Source organism: Cololabis saira, chromosome 13 (assembly GCF_033807715.1).
Source record: "Cololabis saira isolate AMF1-May2022 chromosome 13, fColSai1.1, whole genome shotgun sequence".
Taxonomy (NCBI): Eukaryota; Metazoa; Chordata; class Actinopteri; order Beloniformes; family Belonidae; genus Cololabis; species Cololabis saira.
In genome coordinates this window covers 33,651,421-33,674,224 of record NC_084599.1, presented here as the reverse complement: position 1 = coordinate 33,674,224, position 22,804 = coordinate 33,651,421, and the positions used below count along the sequence as shown (strand labels likewise).

The 22,804-nt window shown below is 40.0% G+C and overlaps 1 protein-coding gene across 2 annotated transcripts in view; it reads right to left on the bottom strand.

Annotated features, from left to right (window-relative positions):
- Positions 1–22,804, bottom strand: part of ror1 (receptor tyrosine kinase-like orphan receptor 1) — a 169,768-nt gene that overhangs the window by 50,395 nt on the left and 96,569 nt on the right. The window contains exons 2-4 of one of the 2 annotated variants that reach the window (XM_061738718.1): positions 16,037–16,099; positions 1,780–2,070; positions 1,553–1,586 (exon numbers count right to left, since the gene is read on the bottom strand). In XM_061738718.1, the coding sequence (XP_061594702.1) occupies positions 1,553–1,586; positions 1,780–2,070; positions 16,037–16,099 (388 nt within the window). The remainder of the gene's footprint in view (positions 1–1,552; positions 1,587–1,779; positions 2,071–16,036; positions 16,100–22,804) is intronic. The other variant, XM_061738719.1, reaches the window with a different exon arrangement.

The window sequence follows — 22,804 nt, the reverse complement described above, 5'->3', positions numbered from 1 at the left end:
AAATGTGAACCATGTGAGCTTCAGGGGCAGAGTAGAAAAAGCCCTTCCTGGTTTTATTTTTAGTTGGCTAGACGACTAACGCGCTGCTGGAGGGAATATCCGAGGAGGACGGTTTTAACCGGAATCAGGACCGTAAAAGAGCCGCAGTCACGACGTCCCGCTGACCTTCGGTGCGTTTTACATTTGATATATTAATGCTCGAGTTTAAGGCCGTGTATGGTTTGGCAGCCAAACGTCCTTTGGACACGTTTGTGTGGTTAAAGCCAGTTGAACCATTAAAGGTCCGAGCCGCCTGGCGCGACGCTAGCTGCACAGTGGCCCGTAGCTTTTATGGCCCGGGCCGCTGGACGACCCAACGTAATCACATTACCGCCGGCCTCGTGCAACCCGAGCGTCTTTTCATGTCCGCTGAAAACATCATCTTTTATATGCACCTCCTGGTAGTCTGCCAGCTGGCGTAAATAATGTTACTTCACTTAAACCGTTTGTGATTTACAGCGCTTTTTACTGGGCCAGTGTTGTTCTTGTTAATCCTCATCTTATTCTCACGTTTAGAAGAAAAAAAACCCACTGCGACTGCGTGTTGTTCAGGTCAGCAGTTTAAATTAAAATAGAAACAATGGCTTATTTGCTATAAAAAAAACTATATGCACACAATCTCCCTTCATACATATTGATACTAAACACATGATGGCAATAAAAGCGAAAATTGTGGGAGAAAACAAGAAAACACGGTAAAAAAAAGACCTTTTACATCACATAAATCATTCATATTCTTTGGCGTTCAGTTATATCTGCCGTTTTATCTTTAAGCTATCCACACTGTAGTTTTAACAGCTGCAACCTCTAAGCTTTCACACGCTTTGTGCGACTCGTTCTCCCTCCACCTGGTGAGAAATGTGCTATTCGGTATATAGTTTTGCCTGCTTTCTAGAAAAAGAAGAGCGTTCAGGGTATAAAAGGTCCATGTGGAATATTAATTTAGCCGCAGAGACCAGGAACCAGTAAAAAAGAAAGTTACAGCCCAGCATTGTTATAAAGTGAGTTATTTCTCAATGAATATACTTTACAGGACTTCCTTAGTACTTCTCTGATTTCAAACATGGAATTACTGCACAAGTATTCAGTTTGCAGACTTCATCTACGGACTTCCAACACCATCCCAGTAAGCTGGAGAAAAGTTGTTTATTGCCTTTTTAAACCATTTATTGAGCCAGGTTGGACTCTATTTCATCAATAACGTTTGTGATCTCTACTGTTTCAGTTGCACTGCTGTCAGAATACATGCCGAAATTAAAAACGCTTGTCTCTCCCTCTTTTTTACACCAAATCTGAACATGGCGGCCGTGTTTCATGAATAAAAAGTAGGAAAACAAATGACAGCTGGACAAGTATTCATAAATCTCTCTGCAAAACTTTGAAGGATAAATGTGTAAAATGAGATGCTACTGCTTTTTGGAACCTGTGTGCATCACAAATCACTTCATTGAACTACTGAGTACAGTACAAATAGACTGACAGAGAGAGAATGGATCGAGGAAAAGTTACTTACGTGGGCCTTCCTGGCAGAGGTGTGGGGAGCGGATCTGGAAAAGAAGACAAGGGGATTTTTTTTTTTACTGCGGGATAAACAATATTGCTCCCAGATTTTCTTCTGAGGAAGCTGCCAGCTACAAGAGGAATCGGCTGCGACGAAGAGCCAAATCTCTAGTAGGAAAAGATGAGCAAAAGAAAAAAAAAAAAAAAAAAAAAAAAACACACTGGTCACAGGCTTCTTACCAAACTTGACGAACAGCACTCCGGTTGTGGAGACGGTGCCCTGGATGTTGGTGGCCTCGCACTGGAAGTAGCCCGTGTCGGTGGTGTCCAGGTTGCGGATGCGGAGGCGCGACCCGTAGGGCATGGAGCGGTAGGAGACCCGGCGGGGCTCCGGCACCACGGGGGCGTCGTTCTTCAGCCAGCGCACGGACGGCAGCGGGTTGCCAGACACGCGGCACACTAGGTCGGCCGTGTGGCCCAGCGAGGTGGTTATGTTGTTCATGGGAGCTTCGAGACGGATGAAGAAAGAGCCTAGAAGACACAGAAATCATGGAGAGATGAAAGGAAACGCTATGAGAGTCATAAACAAGGATCTGGCCTGCAGCAAAAAATCTAAGTCCTTGTTTTCAGTCTGATTTAAAACAAATTTAACTCATTAAAATAAGGTTCTCATAATGGGAACTGGGAGAGATGTGATTACAAATAAAATCTACTCAATGATGTGTGCAACTTCATGTCTTTGATGTAAAAACAACCAGAACTCACTGTAATGATCAAAGTTGGACAAACATTTGGATATCCAGCCATTCATTAGTTATGTGGGTATCCGGTTCTCATTTTAAGTTTTTTTTGTATTGCTTTTGTAAACAGTTGAATGGCAAAAAAACATTCATCAGCATTTCATTTTATTGTGAAAATGTGGAAGTAATAATATAATCTTGGCCACGGGTTTTGCTTATCTGGGTCGTGGGCAGAGGCCAGAACAAAGACAGACCTCCCTCTGCCCTGCCAAGCCCATCAGCTCGTTCGGAGGGAATACCGAGACGTCCACAGGACAACCAAGACCATTTCCACTTCCACTTGAGGCAACAGCTGACCACAAACCGGAAGAGGGCACGACACCCTAATTGGACTGAGAACCATGGTCTCAGATTTGGCGGTGCTGATTTTCACCCCCGCCGCTTCGGATTGGGCTGTAAACCGCTCCAGTGCGATGCTGCAAACGTCATCCGCAGTAATGCCTCGTTTCGCGTAGGCTGTTAAGAGCGAGACTACATGGTAACGACCTCGGCTATGCGGCAACATTTCTAAATGAGAGATGACAAGACGAGGGCGGTCTGCCAAATACGCTGCCGCAACTGGACTGCCACTTTGCCTCCAAGCCCATCGCACCTGGGGACTGGAACCAGCACTTACAGCATCATCAGTTCAATACCACCATTTACCCAAGAATTATTTAACTGGTGTGGTTGAAACGACCGGATGCACAATGAAAAATTTGCTTAGCCACCATCATATAATAGGTATTAAGATATGTTATTATGCAATATGTCGTTTTGCACAAAGAGGAAACACAAAGAAAAACATTTATACGAAATTATCTCTACCACTTTCATACTTTCCTCAAGCAATTTAAAAAAAAAAAGCAAACAAACAAAACTCCAGCACAAACTGAGAGTTAAATGTGCAGGAAAACATTGGTGTTAATGTCATGTTAAACCTCTGGAAAGTTCCCTTAACCCTGAAACCCATCTTAGTTATGCAGAAATGTTTCTGGTCACGCAGACCGGCCAAAACAAACAGCGGAGGAAAAGCTCTTGGAGGGGACTCTCAAATACTTGTCGGATGAACACGGGCAGTTGTGAAAAGAGAGGCTGATGAGAACGCTGGAGGAATAAGCTGAGTCACGCCAGAACACCCACACCTTTAAATCTTTATGACTGTATCATGCACAAGATGTCAGGCTTGCGTGAAAAATTGCAAATCTGCAAAGAGTTAGAATGATTAATGTATAACTACATCAAAAAATGTAATAGCAGCCGTTCCCACTTCCAAAAAGCAATTTTCCAAACATGGCCATTTTTACCTTCCACAGCTGGTAAGTCAGTAGAAAAAAAAGTTTTTATTTATTTATTTTTATGGGAAATTTCTAAACTGTACTATGTGTCGGATGATGACTTCTATGTGGTGAAATCTGGAATTTTACAAATTACCCAAATTACTATCAAGCACACTTTCGGTGTGAGCATGTTTGGTGTAAGGTGTCCATTTGTTTAGCTAACTTACCCTGTGAATAAAGGTCTTTACATATATTGGTTACTGTCCAATATTCTGAAAATGAACGCGTTTGCTTAAAAAATAAAGCATTCTGTCTGAAAAAAGCACTTTTTTTTGGCCACAGGATTGATAATTCTGCCATTTTCTTCACAAACGAAACTCATTCAATCACTTGGCCAGTTGGCTGATGAAAAATCCCTCAGCTACAAAGATAGTATGGTAGTTAATCAGCCATTCACCCAAAACTGTTCTGTATGACTTGAGCCAATTACCGTATTTTCTGGACTATAAGCCGCACCTGTATATAAGCCGCACCCGCTCTATTTAAAAAAAAAAAAGATATGCAAGCCGCAGATATTTATGTTGTTAGATTAGACATTTACTACATGTACAGAACCATTTTGAACTGTAAATGATGTAGATGTTTGTACCTAAATAGATCCTTTCCTAACAGTGTCTTTTAACACGGCAGCAACTTTGCTGATTAAAACTGGATAGAACCAAGAGAAAATAACCAGTATTTATTTATCTATTTATCTGTTTGAAATCTGCTTCTACTTATATCTGCTAAACAAGAAGTAGCGTATTCTTCTTTGCATTTATTTTGTCTTAGTTTTGATTCTAATTCCGGTTAGAGCACCCGAGCGGTGGAAGAAAAATCCACAGAATAGCTGCACCTTTGTATAAGCCGCATGGTTCAAAACCTATGAAAAAAGTAGTGGATTATAGTCCAGAAAATACGGTACATTTGTTTTACATTTACATTTGTGAGCCAACAGCCTCAAAAATGGTGTGTGGAATCATCTCGAGTGAAGCAATCGTTGTCGAAGTCACTTTGCCATGTACGGAGCGCTTAGCCCTCTCAGCAAGCCAGTCAGCCATAGGCAGCGAATAAAGATGACAGGAGACCATCCCTTCACAAGATTTTCTATGAAAATCAAGTGAACTGAATGTATTTGATTGAAAAACAAATAAGGTAAGAGAGTTCTGTTGAGCAACTGCTGAGCCAAGCTCTGGTGAAAAATAAAAGCAGGCTTGTCACTTCTAAGGAGGCCGTATAATCCATAAGAACAAAGTGTGCGACAAATGTCCCACTACATTGTTATAACTTCATTTTAATATGTCAGTGCTGCACAGTATTCATGGAAAGTTTTTAAAGCATCATTAAAAAACAGAGAAGGTAAGGATATTTTCCTTACGTGGAAAACTGTGTACATTTGACTTGGCACGAAGCCCCAATGTGCTTAGCAGACACACACACACACACACACACACACACACACACACACACACACACACACACACACGGTTAACAGTAAATTGTGGTATTAACAGGTGTGTGGTAAAATGAGCAAACTCCCACTACCATCGCCATCCCTCACCCACTTTTTATCCTCCCTCTTTTCTTGACATATTTCTCAATTGTATAACCGTGTCTCTCCACTGTACAGAAATGCAGCTGCATCGAACCCTCCAGCCAATGTCTAAGCCATCTGGAACAATGTTTATTTTATTTCTATTACCACTTATAATAATGTGATTTCCTGCTGCAGAAAACTTTCATATAATCATCTTTCCTATACTTGCAGTCTCCCGCTCCACCACTGAAGATACGAAAACTTGGGCCCCACTTACACCTGGTTTTAAAATCCATCTTTAGTCATTCATCACACGAGGATCACTTTAAGTACACGTGTAAACATACCCAGGATGCATTTGAGGACACCATGAGATCACGGATCACGGAAACCACATTTGAAGGTGGTCTGGGCCACATGTGGCCACATTAATTTACCGTTGTAAACTGTCAAGGGCCACACTAAAGAGGCCCCTACGTAACTGAGGGGAGAGGGAAGGAGGTACTCATTCAAAAAAACAATGGTGTGGGAAAAAAAACCCCAACAACAATGGTGTCATATTGAAATGCGAATCTACAATCAAGAGTCATAACTGATAACAGTCCTGTTTACACCTGGTTTTAAAATACTCTGAGTGATCTGATTGTACTCTAGGTTCATTCACAAACATACGCCTCCATCTAAAACAGCAACCTGTGACACATTTTAATGCACAGATCAGGGCTGGGCGATATATCGAGATTTTAATATATATCGATATATTTTCAAATGCGATATGGTACGAGACAATATCGTTTATATCGATATAGCTTATTTTGCGACCAATTGACTGTACATCAACGCTGACCCCTCTCGCTGGCAAAAAAGTACCTTTGTGTGCTGAAATCTGACAGTGTTCACAGGTTAGTTTTCCTGGCACAACATCTGTAAAATGTACAGTAGTTGACTTGTAATTATTTGAGATTTGCTCAAAGAGATGCAATATCTGTTTAGATGTTTTATTTGAGATTTGCACAAATGTTTTGTTATTTGCACAACTGTCAACCTCAGTGGAAAAGTCTGCCTGTTACTGTCTACATTGTATTAATTGCACAGTGTATTTTAATTTAATTGTTATGCAGGAAAGGGATGTTTGTTTTATTTTATTCAGGAAGCATTTTTATTCTATATATGCAGGCAGTTTATTTTTATTTCATTTGTTTTATACATTTTGATATTGTGCAGACCTCTGTTAATAAAGGTACCTGTGTGACATTTGGCACGTGGCTTTGTATTAAAACTGTTTTTCTTTTAAGGATTTGCCTCAGAAAAAAATGAAGCTAACAGAGATGCTATGCTATAATGCTTTGGGGGAAACCCCAATTATGTCACAGAAAAAATATCGATATATATCTAGTATCACCATTCAGCTAGAAAATATCGAGATATGACTTTTGGTCCATATCGCCCAGCCCTATTTCTACCTACAGGAAGCAGTGACCAAGGCACCGTTTCTCGTCATCAGGTAAACAAAGAAGTAGAACACCCTTCCTATCTTTTTTCAAGGCTAGGCAACTTTCTTTGTATAGCCCAGTTTCATGTACCTGATAGTTTAAAGTGCTTTACATTAAAAAACATTAAAGAGTGGGATAAAAAGTAAGAGTTTAAAAGTAGAATACAAAATAAAAGGGAGACATACATAAGTTGAAAAAAAACCCCACACAAAATGGAAGAAATAAAAGTTAGTGCATTGTGGGAGATAATTCAGCAGTAAATACAAGGTTTTCACCTCAATTTAAAGCAGCTGAGAGTTTCAGCAGCCCTGATGCATTCTGGGAGTTTGTTCCACAGATAAGGAGCAAAAAAAGCTGAACGTTGCCTCATGTGTTTGATTCCAACTCTGGGTACAGAAAATAGGCGTGGCCCTGACGACCTGAGGGTTCTGGTTGGTTCATAATGGACCAAATATTTTGGCCCAGGACCATTCAGAGATTTATAAACCAACAGCAGGATTTTAACATCTATTCTGTGACTGACAGGAAGCCGGTGTAAAGATCTAAGAACTGGAGTTATATGGTCCACTCTCTTGGTTTTGTGAGGATTCGGGCAGCAGAGGTCTGAACTATCTGCAGCTGTTTGACGCTTTTTTTTAGGGAGACACGTGAAACAAATTTCGTTCCATGTCATGTCTAACATGTGCTGGAATGACAATAAAAACTCCTTGAATTCTTCAGAACAGTGTTACAGTAGTCCAGCCTATTGGACATAAAAGCACAGACACGTCTTTCTAAGTCCTGTAGAGACATCAGAGATATGTTTTTTAAGTGGCACTAAAATTCATTTCTGAGACCAGAACCAGTCCCGGATTTCTAGCTTGGTTGTTAACTTCACTGCTCGAACCTGAGTGCTGACTTTTAAACTTTTTAGGCTCCAAACACCAATATTTCTGTTTTGTCTCCATTTAACTGTAAAAGTATTCTGGGACAGCCTCTCTTCAATCACTTTGTGGTTTTCTTTTGGTCAATGTTTGAATTGGATAACAGTTTCCTGGTGAGATGGTTATATAGATTTCTGTCTCATCTACAGGTATGGTAACATATTTTGTTCTCTTTCATCATTTAAAGCAGCACAATGTAACTTTCAGCTTTTGTTGAGTTTGGCGGCTCCTTTGGACAAAAGCGGTAGTGCTTTACCAGAAAGAACACTACATTTCCCATGAGCACCAGCGCGTACTGCCGGAAAACTCCTGTCCCCGTCGCGTGCATTTGTTTTGACAGTGAATGAACGGGACAGACTTTCAAAACCACTTTTCTATTTTCAGCGGTCGTTTGCAGGATGGATAGCGAAGAGGTAATGTATCTATTTTTGGCTAAACAATATAATATGACGATGTTGAAAATCACTAAGTTCAACTTGGTTTTATTAGTGAAGTCACCCCCGCCCCCTGTCCTGTTTCAGCCAGATAATGTGCCCGAAATTACTACTGCACCTTTTTCCTGTCACGTTTTTTTAGAGGGTCTTGTCATAAATTAGTAGTCCAACATACTTACTGACAAAATAAAAAAATACTTTATAACCTGTGAATAACTGAATGCCAATTCCTTATATTTTGCAGATCAGCCCTGCACAATTTTACAGTTCTCAGGAAAAATACTAGAACCCAAGACGAATCCCCTGTATGTGAAAACATTCTAATTGTGATTCTTATTGAACATAGAACTCTACATTTACATTTGTATCATAACAATTCTGTCTCTCTTGTCGGACATTCCTCCTCGTCTTTCATCTCACGCCAGCGAGTGAACGCCGGGCCAATGTTTATTCTTGTCCGGGCATTTTTTTAATTTATTTATTTATTTATTTTTGTCCGGGCAGGTAGCTTGTTACCTACCCGCTTTCTTATTTTTCGCCTCCTCCGATAAAACTTTTATTTTCTTCGTTTTTTTCACTGCTTCGGCCATGATACCAGCTTCTCCTGAGCTCTTCGCTCCACGCCCCGCACAGCTTTAGTCTCGACTGCGAATCGGGAAGGAGGGGGAAGTGACGTATGCCGTAAAGCAGTCAAAGCCGTAAAAAATGTGTAGTTTTTTAGTGTGGCAGGGTTCCTACCATGCTCCTCAAAGTTACATAATGCCAGTGAAGGAGATACAGACCCCTCAGACCATGACAGAGGTTCATTAAACCTGTTGGAAGTTGATGTACCATCACAATGACTCTGGAAATATGATATTAAGGTGGAAAAGTTACTTAGTGCTGCTTTAAGTGATCGGGAGCATAAAGATATTAAACAACAAAAACCACAAAATGGAACCTTGGGGAACTCCACACATTCTTTTTGTTTATAGCTTTGTGGTTTTCTTTTGTTCAGACAAGGATCCGAGGTCTTACCTTCAAACTTTTCTGACAGTTTCGGCAGAACTTCCTCCTTCTTCAGAGAATGTCACGTGATGGAATGTGACACGTCTTATCAGCTGTTGTTACTATGAGGGCGTGACCGACCTGTCAAATCTGACAGGTCGGTCACGCCCCCCGCTTCTCTTTGTTTAGCTCAGATTTGTAGATCATTGAAGACCCAAAACATCCCCTGACTTTTAGATAGGACTCAAACCAGGTAAGTGCTGTACCAGAAAGTCCCACCCAGATTTCCAACAGGTTGTGCAAGATGTCGTGGTCAGCATGTTGAATGCAGCACCGAGATCCAGTAACACTAATGAAATGAAATGTTTCCACTATCCATATTAGAGACGATGTCATTAAGGACCCTCACTAGAACGTCTTAGTGCTGTGGTGTGGTTGGAAACCTGACTGGAAGACATCAAAACAGCCATTTAGTGTCAGGAGGTTGTACAGCTGCTGGAAAACAGCCTTTTCTATGATCTGACTCAGAAAGCTTTATTTAACAGATGAACTGTACATAAACAACGTAATGGAAATGAGAAATGTCCAAAAACGCAGAACATAACAAAAGGCTTCAGACGGATCCAAACAAAAAACGGGATATGTTGGGAAAGGGAGAAGAACTGAGGCGGGCTAAACGAAACACCATGTTTGCTTGGTGTACAAGCAAACATACAATTAATCAGAATTAAGCCACATTTGATACAAATTTCCTTTTATTCTCTCTCCTTCACAATGACTGACTTTCATGAAATGTAAATGGTCTGCACTAAGTGCTCTGGCAACTAAGTATTCTGCAACACGATTTCCATTCACAAACACATTCATACCAGTAAATGCACTGTGATCGCATGCTGTTCGGTAGGGATGGGGGATATTTTACCGTTCACGATAAACCGTCAAAACAATTCCCCACGGAAAGAATTTGTCATCTCGCGGTAAAAACGATAAATTCTCGTTGATGATGTTTTTGTGTAAAGCTGATTTATGGTTCTGTGTTAAATCGACGCACAACGTATGTGAAGGAAGGAAGGAAGGAAGGAAGGAAGGAAGGAAGGAAGGAAGGAAGGAAGGAAGGAAGGAAGGAAGGAAGGAAGGAAGGAAGGAAGGAAGGAAGGAAGGAAGGAAGGAAGGAAATGAGAAAAGAAAGAAAGAAAGAAAGAAAGAAATATGAGCCTGAAAGAAAGAAAGAAAGAAAGAAATATATCAGCCTGAAAGAAAGAAAGAAAGAAAGAAAGAAAGAAAGAAAGAAATATGAGCCTGAAAGAAAGAAAGAAAGAAAGAAAGAAAGAAAGAAAGAAAGAAAGAAAGAAAGAAAGAAAGAAATGAGCCAGAAAGAAAGAAAGAAAGAAATGAGCCAGAAAGAAAGAAAGAAAGAAAGAAAGAAAGAAAGAAAGAAAGAAAGAAAGAAAGAAAGAAATATGAGCCTGAAAGAAAGAAAGAAAGAAAGAAAGAAAGAAAGAAAGAAAGAAATGAGCCAGAAAGAAAGAAAGAAAGAAAGAAAGAAAGAAAGAAAGAAAGAAATATATCAGCCTGAAAGAAAGAAAGAAATGAGCCAGAAAGAAAGAAAGAAAGAAAGAAAGAAAGAAAGAAAGAAAGAAAGAAAGAAAGAAAGAAAGAAAGAAAGAAAGAAAGAAAGAAAGAAAGAAAGAAAGAAAGAAAGAAAGAAAGAAAGAAAGAAAGAAATGAGCCTAGTTATCGGGATAAAAACCAGAAATTATCGTGATAAATGTTTTAGTCCATACCGCCCATCCCTACTGTTCGGTGTCTTGTTCATGCACAAGTGTGGAGACGCTGGGCATTGGACCCACAATTATGCAACTATGGGGCGACCTTTACTTTTTTGTGATGGTTGAATCAAAACCTCTTCTTGTCTGTGACACAGTGTTTTGACAAGGCAGTCAACCTTTTTTGTTGTTTGCTTAGGAACTGTGAAAAACCACCGAGCTCGGAGGTGCCAGTAAGCTCCGTACATCCATGAAAGCACAACGATCAGACGAGCTGCAACAGGAAAACTGTTGCAAAAATGACTATCGTCATCTGCTGTAGCAAATGCACGCTGATTCAGACATTCATTTTATTGAGTGCACACGGAAGTTTGTGCGTACACACTTACTTTCCTGCACTGGTGTGCATTTCCTCTATGAGGTAAATGACAAACTATCAACAAAAAGTCATGTAGGTCTGGTGAGAAATGTGCTAAAAGTGCAAACACACTGTTATGCATTAAGGGGGCTAAATCCTGCCTACATGCAATGATTAACTTCAATGTCCCTGCTATAAAAAAGAAAAACAAATGTAATAAGTCATATGCTAGAGGCAAAAAGGTTAGGCAGGATGGATCAGAATAAGATAAGATGGGAGAGGTGAAGGCAGACAAAGATGTTCGGTCACCGTTTGTGTAATAAAGCCACTTTGTGTGTAATTGTCTCGTGATGAGTGTTGTGGTATTTGGCACAAAGGGCATGATGAAACTCAAGCCCTCGCTGCGGACTGCCCCTTTAATGTGGCAGTCGACTGAACGGTACCCTGTCATCAGCCCACATTTTCTGCAGAAGTTTTGTTCAACCAAACACTCGCGTACAGGCATATAAATGTAAACACACACACCCACACGACCAGCTTTTCTTCAACAGAAAAACTGTGTGCTGTAAGTGAACGCATCTATTTGATACCATTGGTAAAGCAAAGCATCTCTCAGCGAGACTTGGAAACCCGAGCGGCTGTTCGGCAAACGCAAGGGTCGGCAACCCGCGGCTCCAGAGCCGCATGCGGCTCTTTAGCGCCGCCCTGGTGGCTCCCTGGAGCTTTATCAAAAATGTTTTTTCCTTTTTTCTTGCTTTTTTCTTTTTTTTCTCTTTTTTTCTTCTTTTTTTTCTTTTTCTTCTTTTTTCTCTTTTTCCTTTTTTTCTCTTTTTTTCTTCCTTTTTCCTTTCCTTTTTAATCTCGACATTTCAACCTTTTTCTCGAAATTTTGACTTTTTCCTCAAGATTGTACTTCAACATTAATCTTGACATTTCGACTTTTTTCTCAAAATATCAACTTTTTGCTCAACATTTCGACTTTTCTCTCGACATTTCGACTTTTTTCTCAACATTTCCACTTTTTTCTCGACATTTTGACTTTTTTCTCGAAATTGTACTTCAACATTAATCTCGGCATTTCGACTTTTTTCTCGACATTTCGACCTTTTCCATGAAATTTTGACTATTTGCTCGACATTTCGACTTTTTTCTCAACATTTCAACTTTTTTCTCAACATTTTTTCTCGAAGTGCATAATGAAAAAAACATCTTCCCCCAGTTATAACTAATATAGAAACATGCAGCATGTGTTGCCTTCATTCTAAGGCTGATACAAGACTCAGTAATTTTTGCGGCTCCAGACATATTTGTTTTTTGTGTTTTTGGTCCAATATGTCTCTTTCAACATTTTAGGTTGCCGACCCCTGGGCTAACTGAACATGCCCCATCGGTGCGTTCAGGAGTCTGAACTGCAGGCCAGCTATGAATAAAGGTGACTTTCATTATAGTCGGGATGATGGAAAATTGATAAAATGAAATGAACCCGACGGAAGAGAGCGAGGGAGAAAAGGTTCTGTAAACTATCATCACCTCTGATTTCAGCCCAATAATGGGCCGCTTTCAGCATGACAACTTCCTGCTACTGAGGCATGCTGATAGAGACACACTACCTGAATGCTGTGTTTGGTCAATCAAAAACATTCCCTGCCTGCAGACATAACAAGTGCTGCAATCACCATCAGTCCATCAGATAAGAAACAGATGTTATTCGGAGGCTGGGCGCAAAAAATGATACACAAAGTCATTCCGATGCGACTTTTTACATTTTACGTTGTGGGAAAATAAGCCGTCTCCGTGGGCCTTTTGGGCCGACTTTTCACCGTATTTATGACTTTCTAAACATCCTTGATTGGTCCCCATAATCATTATCTTCACTAAACTGCTCAATCATGTTCAGAAACTACTGTTTGCCTTTGTGACAGTGTGTTTGACAAAGCTTGTGTTTGTGTATACACACTCGATTGTGGGGAAGGATGTTGTGGGAGTGTTGTCTTTGCAAGACCTGAATTAAAGCAAAGCAGACAAAATGAGAGAGCACAAATAAAAGGTCAAGTTCAGTGTTATTCTGTGGATTCCCAGGTCCAGGTATCGAGCCTGGGGTTTAGACAGATGTTGGTTATTCAAGGGCGAACTGAAGTAAAGGGGGTTTAGATTTGACTGTTTACTTTGGGCAACAATTTTGACAAAATACCCAGAATACTTTGTGGTTCTGATTCCATTGATTCTGCAGTGCTGACAGGAGAACAGCACTTTTAAATGGTCCCTCTGGCAAAGCTGTTGAACAAAACTTTGGCAACTCCTTGAGACATGACAGCTGTCATCACAAAATACATTCACTTAATAGTCTGACAATAATTATTATTAACCACGGCAAGGAATACATAAGCTGACCGAGCCTTATAAACAATAAAAATCTCCACATTTCATTCCACACAAGTCGGACCTTCCACCACGTTCGGACCATGTGGAAATCATGTACATGGGTTTCTTTGTAAAATAAGTCCGAAGTGATTTAATAAAAAAGGCATCTGGGTTTGTTTTCTTGGTTCAAAAAACAAGAAAAGAACAAGTAAGGATTACCATGACCTGGATAACTGAGAATCTACAGAGATATTTTTAGGGTTTGGGATACCAGACTTGTGGAGATCCAGGACAGAACTCTATGAGAAAGACGGAACTGTAAGATTAACTAGATGTACCGGTCATGACTAATATTAATCAGAGACTTCTACTTTGCCAACAACACCCCTAATTGCACCTGGAATCAACATTTTTCTTGCATTATGTGATTACGAATGAACAACTTAAACTAAAGACATGAAGGCACCAAAGGAGGTGCTGACAAACCGACTGAGACGTGATTGCTCGTGGTCTCGGTTGCTCATGGCTTTTATCTTTTCAACAGTATCGATGTGAATGTAACTGGCCACATTGGATGAAATCCTGTGTGTAGGAAGCAGAGGTTCGGCTAGGTCTTTTTCTTGCCTGTCTGATGTCTGCAAAGAATGCATTCTTTGGTAAACATTTCCAAATGTAAGAGGATTTTCATCTTAAGTAATATTTTCTACAATACCACTGAACATAATAGTAGCTGTCAGTACAATTCTAAACCTGTTGGCCCATCCTCACTCCCACCCCGTACTCTGAAAGTTTTGGGATCAGCCCTGCATATTTCTGGCCCTAAAAACTGGTATTTAAATGCAGCAGAACTGAAGTAATCAGACTTAGGGAATGTTTTTCAGAACAATAGCTTATGTACGGCCATGTATGCAGGAAAGCAACTTCATTTTTGAGGCAGATTTTACATTTAATATAGAGATGGGCACAAAATGTAAATAGAAAAAAAAGAAATAGTCCATAATTTTGTGCATCTTTAGCCAGAATATGCAAGTGCTTTCACACAGATCTCTCTAATATCTAAAATCAAATATTACATTTAAAAATATCCTCTCACTTAGGGCTGGGCCATATGGACCAAAAGTCATATCTCAATATTTTCTAGCTGTTGCCTAGCCTTGAAAAAAGATAGGAAGGGTGTTCTACTTCTTTGTTTACCTGATGACGAGAAACAGTTTAGTGCCTTGGTCACTGCTTCCTGTAGGTAGAAATAGGGCTGGGCGATATGGACCAAAAGTCATATCTCGATATTTTCTAGCTGAATGGCGATACTCGATATATATCGATATTTTTTCTGTGCCATAATTGGGGTTTCCCCCAAAGCATTATAGCATAGCATCTCTGTTAGCTTCATTTTTTTCTGAGGCAAACCCTTAAAAAAACAGTCAGTTTTAATACAAAGCCACGGGCCAAATGTCACACAGGTACCTTTGTTAACAGAGGTCTGCACAATATCAAAATGTATAAAACAAATGAAATAAAAATAAACTGCCTGCATATATAGAATAAAAATGCTTCTTGAATAAAATAAAACAAAAATCCCTTTCCTGCATAACAATTAAATTAAAATACACTGTGCAATTAATACAATGTAGACAGTAACAGGCAGACTTTTCCACTGAGGTTGACAGTTGTGCAAATAACAAAACATTTGTGCAAATCTCAAATAAAACATTCAAGTCAATTTGTCACAAAATAAGCTATATCAAAATCATAAAAAAAAAAAATAAATTAAATTGATATAAACGATATTGTCTCGTACCATATCGCGTTTGAAAATATATCGATATATATTAAAATCTCGATATATCGCCCAGCCCTACTCTCACTGATGAATAATTACCCGGCATATTAAAACTGCAGTCATTTATTTGACTCATGGAAGTCTGAAGTGTTTTGGGATAAAATTAGATGTCAATTTGGGATTTAAAGCAATACAAGATTTATTTGTCATATTCTCGTATGCGATTAATTTTCATGAAAACTGTTTTTTTCTTTGTTGAATATGGTGGCATCATAGTTTCCTAACGCTCCCCGTCCTGCACTCCTGCAAGATCTCAGAGCATCAGGACTGAGGCTAAACTGACAACATGAGATGAGACCCACAAAATTTAAAGAAGGTATTTTGTGCCAATAAGTAGATATAATAACAACACCTTCAAGGTTCCACCAACACCTTTGGCATGTGAACGTTGTGAAAGCAGGTCAGTGAATATTAGGAAAATTCAATGCACCTGTGGCTTTATGCCCTCACGCTGAGGAGATCGACACATGATTCGCTCCAACAATTACCTTCCACAGAGGCCGGTGCAGGGTGTGTTTCTGAGGATGTGCAATCTTTTTGATTAGATGTAATTTCAAAACCACATGTGGTGTTATATTTTCACACCGCATATGTTAGTTTGTGCCGTGAACATATTATGTTGCCTGTAACAGATCTGTTCACAGGTCTCAAGGTTTTTCTGGTAAGGAGTGGTGCAGATCTCTGTTGGATGTGCATTTACCATCATTTGTGGTGTTCCACGAAGTGGCAGCCAGCACACTAGGGTCCTGTGCAAGCTCAGACCCTGTGAACAGAGAAAATACAGACCATAATAAGCATAACCGTCAGGTGTGTTAAATAAGTAATAGCGAATATCTGAATTGTAGCCGCTGGTTTATTTTGACGTTATTTACGGTTTGTGAAAGGTACTGCCTACAGAAACAGCAGTGATGTCACTGTAGGTTTTGCTGGTGCAGATCAAAGGTTTGAATGTGCAACAGGGAGCCCATCAACAGGCCATGCGAAGCTAATGCTCTGTTATTACCAGCTGACGACAGAACCACCCTCAGCTTATTATTACAGGAGGGAGGAGACAGAAAATGGGCTTCACTTTGCAGGTCATAGGTGATTCCCCACAAATTAAAAAGCCAAACATGCGGGACTGACAAGCAACCCGAGACAGTTTCATAATTGCTGATTTCGCTGAGGCAGCGGACAGCTGACAAACATTCAACTCACACACATCATCCCATAGTTACAAGGGGCTGCAGCAGTGTGTTTTGATGTGTGTTTTGGTGTGTGTTTTGCTGTGGGTTAGGGGGAGTTTAACATGATGAATGAGCAAACTCTGCACAGCCAGCAAAAGAGCAGCTACCTTACCTTACAGTAACAAACAAGTTCAAAAATGAAAAAAAAAAAACGTAGGCCTACACTGATGACGAGGCCCTTCAAACAACTGTCTGCAGACTTTATCATGCAGATTAGTTTTTGGTTGTTTGTAGCAATAAAAAACAACAACAACAAAAACAACTAACAACTAGGAATGGGCAATATTTTACCGTTCACGATATACCGTCAAAAAAATTCCCCACGGTAAGAATTTGTCATCTCGCGGTAAAAACGATAAATTCCCGTTGATGTGCCTGAAGGAAGGAAGGAAGGAAGGAAGGAAGGAAGGAAGGAAGGAAGGAAGGAAGGAAGGAAGGAAGGAAGGAAGGAAGGAAGGAAGTAATGAGCCAGAAAGAAAGAAAGATATGAGCCAGAAAGAAAGAAAGATATGAGCCTGAAAGAAAGAAAGAAAGAAAGAAAGAAAGAAAGAAAGAAAGAAAGAAAGAAAGAAATGAGCCAGAAAGAAAGAAAGAAATGAGCCAGAAATAAATAAATATATGAGCCTGAAAGAAAGAAAGAAAGAAAGAAAGAAAGAAAGAAAGAAAGAAAGAAAGAAAGAAAGAAAGAAAGAAAGAAAGAAAGAAAGAAAGAAAGAAAGAAAGAAAGAAAGAAAGAAAGAAAGAAAGAAAGAGCTTGAGTCATTACAGCTTTGCAGTACAGGTGTAACTCATTTAATTGGTTTTTATCAATTTAACTTAATTGGTGTAGTTTAGTAGTATTTAGTATCTTTTAGAGCAGTGTTTTGGGGGCTCCAAAGACTGAATGTGGTGATAGATTTAGAGTTAAAAAGGTGGAGTTGAATTGGTATTTTTTTTATCGTCATTTTTATCGTTATCGGGATAAATGCCAGAAATTATCGTGATACATTTTTTAGTCCATACCGCTCATCCCTACTAGCAACTATGCATTTTTACGCCATACCAAAGTCAAGATGTATATTTGTGGCATGCAGGGTGGGAGGGTTGGAAACAGCCCCGAAGGCCTGACACGAGGGTCACACTAATTGAGTGATAATGTGTCGTTTCACACGTAGCGCGTCATGACGGCCGTGCTTGTGAAACGAGCCGTGTTAATGAGCGGCGCTCTGGGCCTCGGCACCTGTTACGGGGGCACGTGCAGCTTGGCAGGAGGATCGCAGTAACGGTGCTGGCAGCCTCACCGGCTGCGCTCGAGACGCTCGCAGACGTACAGCTGTGGCTGCATCGTCTTTTGCCTTTACAACACTGGTAGTTGTTTTAAATGTCACACTTCACTGCAGGCTTTTCCAATGGTCGCTGCTCCGTGAGATGGAAATAATCTGCTGGTTCGTTCGGAGAAGACGGCGTATTTACACAAAGTCTTGGACCCACGGTGGATGTAAATTTACTTTGTCTTCTGCGATGATAGAGTTTAAGAAGTCTATATCTCTTCTGTCAACAGAGGATGGAAAAAAAAGAGGTGTTGCTGTTCACTGGGTTCACAGCCAAGGCTGGACGTGGGAAAAGTGGGAGGAGGAGGACGACTCTGACGCGGTTTGAAGGGACCACAGTTCCAACAAAAGTTTTCTTGTTTTGCTCGGGAGCAAACAGCAACCACACGTAATAATATCGGCCATCGGCTCCCTACTTTCTCCCTCCACTTTATCGCTCCTCTATTTAGGTCACATCTGCTCTCTTTTATTGAGGTAATTATCTGGAATATCTGGGACGAATTGCAGGGCAATTTGGAGATTAGCTTTCTAATGTTTCTCACCAACGGAGAGAAACTGTCGTACGAGGCCAGTTTGATAATGAAGGCCTAAAAATAGCCCTGGTGTCAATTTAGATTAGGGGTTATGGCTCCCGATTGGATCGTGATCTTGATTCTGAAGCCGAAGCCATGTGTTGACCCGTTCTTTGTATTACAGAGGCATGAATTTTCAGACTTTAGGGAAAATTACTTATTTGGGATAATGACCGTCCAATCCTGCAGATAGGTGCTCCCAAGAACTAGTCTGCCAATGATGCTATTGCTTCTTTCACTTATGTCTTTCATCCGCATTTTGCACCTAAAACACCTGTGAACTAGGGCTGTTCGATTAATCGATTTTAAATCGTAATCGCGATTATGTAATTAGAACGATGTTAAAACGTGAAAATCGTAAAATCGATTTTTCACTTTTTTTTTTTTACCTTGTCTGCACACATTAATGATTGATATCATATTAATGATTGATGGAAATACCTCTCAATACCTGCGACAAGTGCCCCATCGGAGAGGCTCTTTAGTGTAGGAGGGGGCGTTGTAACATGCCACCGGGTAGACCGGCTCGTGTTCCTTGCAAAAAACTTGCAAATGTGAATAGCAAATGTAATGACTGACATTACACACCTCTACCTCCTTCATGGGTTGCATTATTATTTAGCATGCAAAGACCCAGTTTAGTTTAATTAGAAAATGTCTGTTTTATTTAATTGGAAATATAACTTACTGTATGTTTGCAAGTGCTGATTTGCTGATTTTTTTTTTCAGAGATAAAACTTTTTAAAAACTTTTTTTCAACTTATTTTACAGAGTTTTGCACTTTATTCATTCATTTTTGGTTTAATAAGAGCAAAGTTTGCACTTAAAGCCCAATGGGGCAAATGTTCAATAAAAAAACAGCATATTTGAAATCATTTCTTTGCCTTTTGTCAATTCACAAAATAATCGTAATCGTAATCGAAAATCGGATTTTGAGAGAAAAAAATCGAGATTTTATTTTTGGGCAAAATCGAACAGCCCTACTGTGAACCCTGGCCGTCATAGTGTCATAATTTCCGAAAAATTGCGTTTCTTGCCATCCTTGGAGCCAAAACCCAAGCAACCCCATTATACGTTTAAAAAGCAGCCACAGCTCAGTTTTCCCAGAACTATTTGATTCAATCTCAACCCATTAGAAAAGTATGCAGGAAGGATGTGAGGTTTTTATTAAAATGTTGAATATCTTGGGGTTAAAAAATCCAGCAATTTCCCTTTTAGTACCTTCAAAGATACCCAATGAGACCTGGATTACCGAGTGGTGAACATATTTCTGCTGGAGTTCAGTGTGAGAGGGAACTAAATCCTTGGGTGCCGTATCACTTTTCACTGGTGGCTGCTATGACATGTCCCATACAACAGGAAGCTGAAAGATTTACAACCCTTTTTTCCATGGTCGTATTCTATCTAAAACTTTCTGCCACTCCTACTGGCAAAATATAAAGTAAATGGTTAAAAATGAAGCTGCTTCCGTGACGTCTGGACATCCAATCTCCATGCAAAGTTTGCCTGAGAGCAGCGTCAGATCTCCATCCAGCTGCGCTCGGGCTTCTGTGATAAACATCATTCGGGGACACGGGTTCAACCCCTATAAAGCTCTCAAAATTGGGTGTGACTTTACTGTGACAGCAGCATATGGGAACGAGAGTAAAGCTTTTGAACTTGGAGGCATGGGAACGAAGAGGAGGAAATGAGTGAAGAAAAGCTCAGAGAAAGAGAAACGAGAGAAAAGGGGGATGAAGCTGAAACAAAAAAAAGAATCAGAAATGTTCAATCTGAACAGCGTTGCATACTATAGCAGCTAACGTGCTGTTACATGGTCTGGGGGGCTGCGTTTGGAGCCAGGGTGGTTGGTGCGGTGAGTGAGACTGATGTATGAGCTCTCCCGCTCTGTTATTAGGTCCTCTCCTAAGGTCTTCCACCATCCTAATTAGCTGGAAAACTGACCTAAGTCAAGGTTTATCTGGAGGAATGGCAAACCCAACATTTTCACACTGCAATATTTCTGCCCTTAAAGGGGGTGGAAGACATTTATGAATAGATTTTGGAGGAAGATAATCATTTCTCTTTAATGTGTCATCGCCATGCTTCTTTATACTCCAGGAAGTTTCCATCCCGCTCACTTTCTCGATCTAATGAAATGACATGCTTGTAATTGTAAATGCATTTGTCTTCCTTACTGACCGCAGCCTCTTATAACTCCCTCCTGGATACTTCCCTGAGGGATGTAGTTAAAACATTTATGTAGCAAAAAAACTACGGCTAACATTCTTTTGCATGCATACAAAATGCAAGAACTGTAAAATTGCTTTATTGATTTATTAGAACAATTAGGCTCAGGACTGGAAAACGGCTGGAAAGTTTCAGTCATGGCGCAAAGAAAGCAGATCCTGGAGAATGAAGACGTCTGATGCCAAGAGGAAGTGTGGTGAAGAACGAGGGAAAGGAGAAAAATGAGGCCGGACCAAAGAAGAAAGTAGAAGTGCGACAGATGAATGGATGGTGGATGACATGGAAAGTATGAGAGTGAAGAGAGAAAAGACAGAAAGAGATAAATTGAAAACAACAAAAAAAGAAAAAAACAAACTTTTGAATTATCTCTGAGTTAAGGCGCTTATATAAGCTGCAATTTTAAAAACTGGGCTTCTGTCCCACTCAGTGTTGGAAGTGTCAACGGCGCTCAGCCCGTTGATTATGGGAGGGGTGATCAAACGCTCCTCAAGTGGATTGTGGATTTTCATTCCTCATGGTCGAGACATTGAGAAAAACTCTTCACATGTTGATGCAAGTGTCAGTTGTGGTAACACAGCGAGTTCTAGCCCATGAAATCATGCATTAAGATCAAAGATTATGGAAATTCATTTTTTTTAAGTCAACTTCATGATAGCTTAGGGGTAACTTGAAAACCTGCTAAGGGATCACATGCTACTTTAAAGAAATGTTAGAACAACTTTCACTGGGATTATTTAGAATTAAAAAGTTAAATTTTGACCAAACACCTATGAAACAAGAATAAAATCCCAGCTAGGACATTAGTGTAAGAGAGGATGGACTGCCGAGATGGATTTTTGTGAGAATCCAAATGCATTAAAAAGTTAAATAATGCCAAAATGATAGTAAAACTCTGATAAAAACCTCAAAATAACAAGGGAAACGTCCTTTTAAACGAAGAACAAGGACAATTGTGTGTGTCTGTGCATGTGTGCACGCGTGTGCGTGTGTGTGTGTGTGTGTGCCTGCTTATATCTGCACCTGTGTGCTTGTGTGTGTGTCTGCAGGAGTTTGTTCCCACTTTCAGCTGGAGCGTAACGACGAATACAAGCAGGCACAGTTCAGGATTGTTCACCTGCGTACATCATGGACCAAAGAACACACACACACACACACACACACACACACACACACACACACACACACACACACACACACACACACACACAGAGAGTCACTGGTGCAAGGCCTCACAACGTCCCGCTCTGTAACCTTATAAGACCACAGACGGAGAGTTTGAATGGGGGGGCTGCGACGCTTTCTGGATCAGAACGAGACAACACAGGGACACGGCTGTCATCAGCTGAGGAAACAATTCCTTTAACATTAGAAAGATGCAAATAAATGAATAAATAAAGATTTAAATTTACTCAAGAGACATGTTTTTGAAAGAAGCACTGCGCGGCACACAAATGCTAAAATACTTCAAATAATTTAAATTTGACATCATTTAAATTTTTCCCAATTCACTTATTTCCACATTTTTCTGGGAAAATGACAACTTGTAGTTGTGTAAACACCACCTTCGTAATGACTGCAGATTAGGATCACTGATATAGGTCTGCAAAAGACGGCCCACTTCATGCCACTACTGCAGTCTGCAGACGCGACCTCTGAGAAATTTGAGTATCTGAGTGAAGAAGTTAAACCTGACACACACCAGCAAGTGCTGTGAGTATCCCTTATTAAAAGCACCAGGTTCACAGTGGCAACTGTCACAATCCGGCATTCCTCAGGAAGTAAGCCAAGTGGAGGGAGTTATGCGACATCCTCCAAGAGAGATAGAGACAAAAAAGACTGATTCCTGCTGAAGATACTGAAGTCTGGTCCTGTAAGTGGGACACAAGCTAAAGAAACTTCCCATGAAGCCTTTAAAGGGAACATTCTTCTAATAGTTTTATTGAAAATTTTAAACCCAGGCATTTATCTCATCCTGTCAAGGGACTGGGAGGCTATCATAGCAGCGTAGTTTATACATTATATATATATATATATATATATATATATATATATATATATATATATATATATATATATATATATATATATATATATATATATATATATATATATATAAAGACTATAAAGGCCA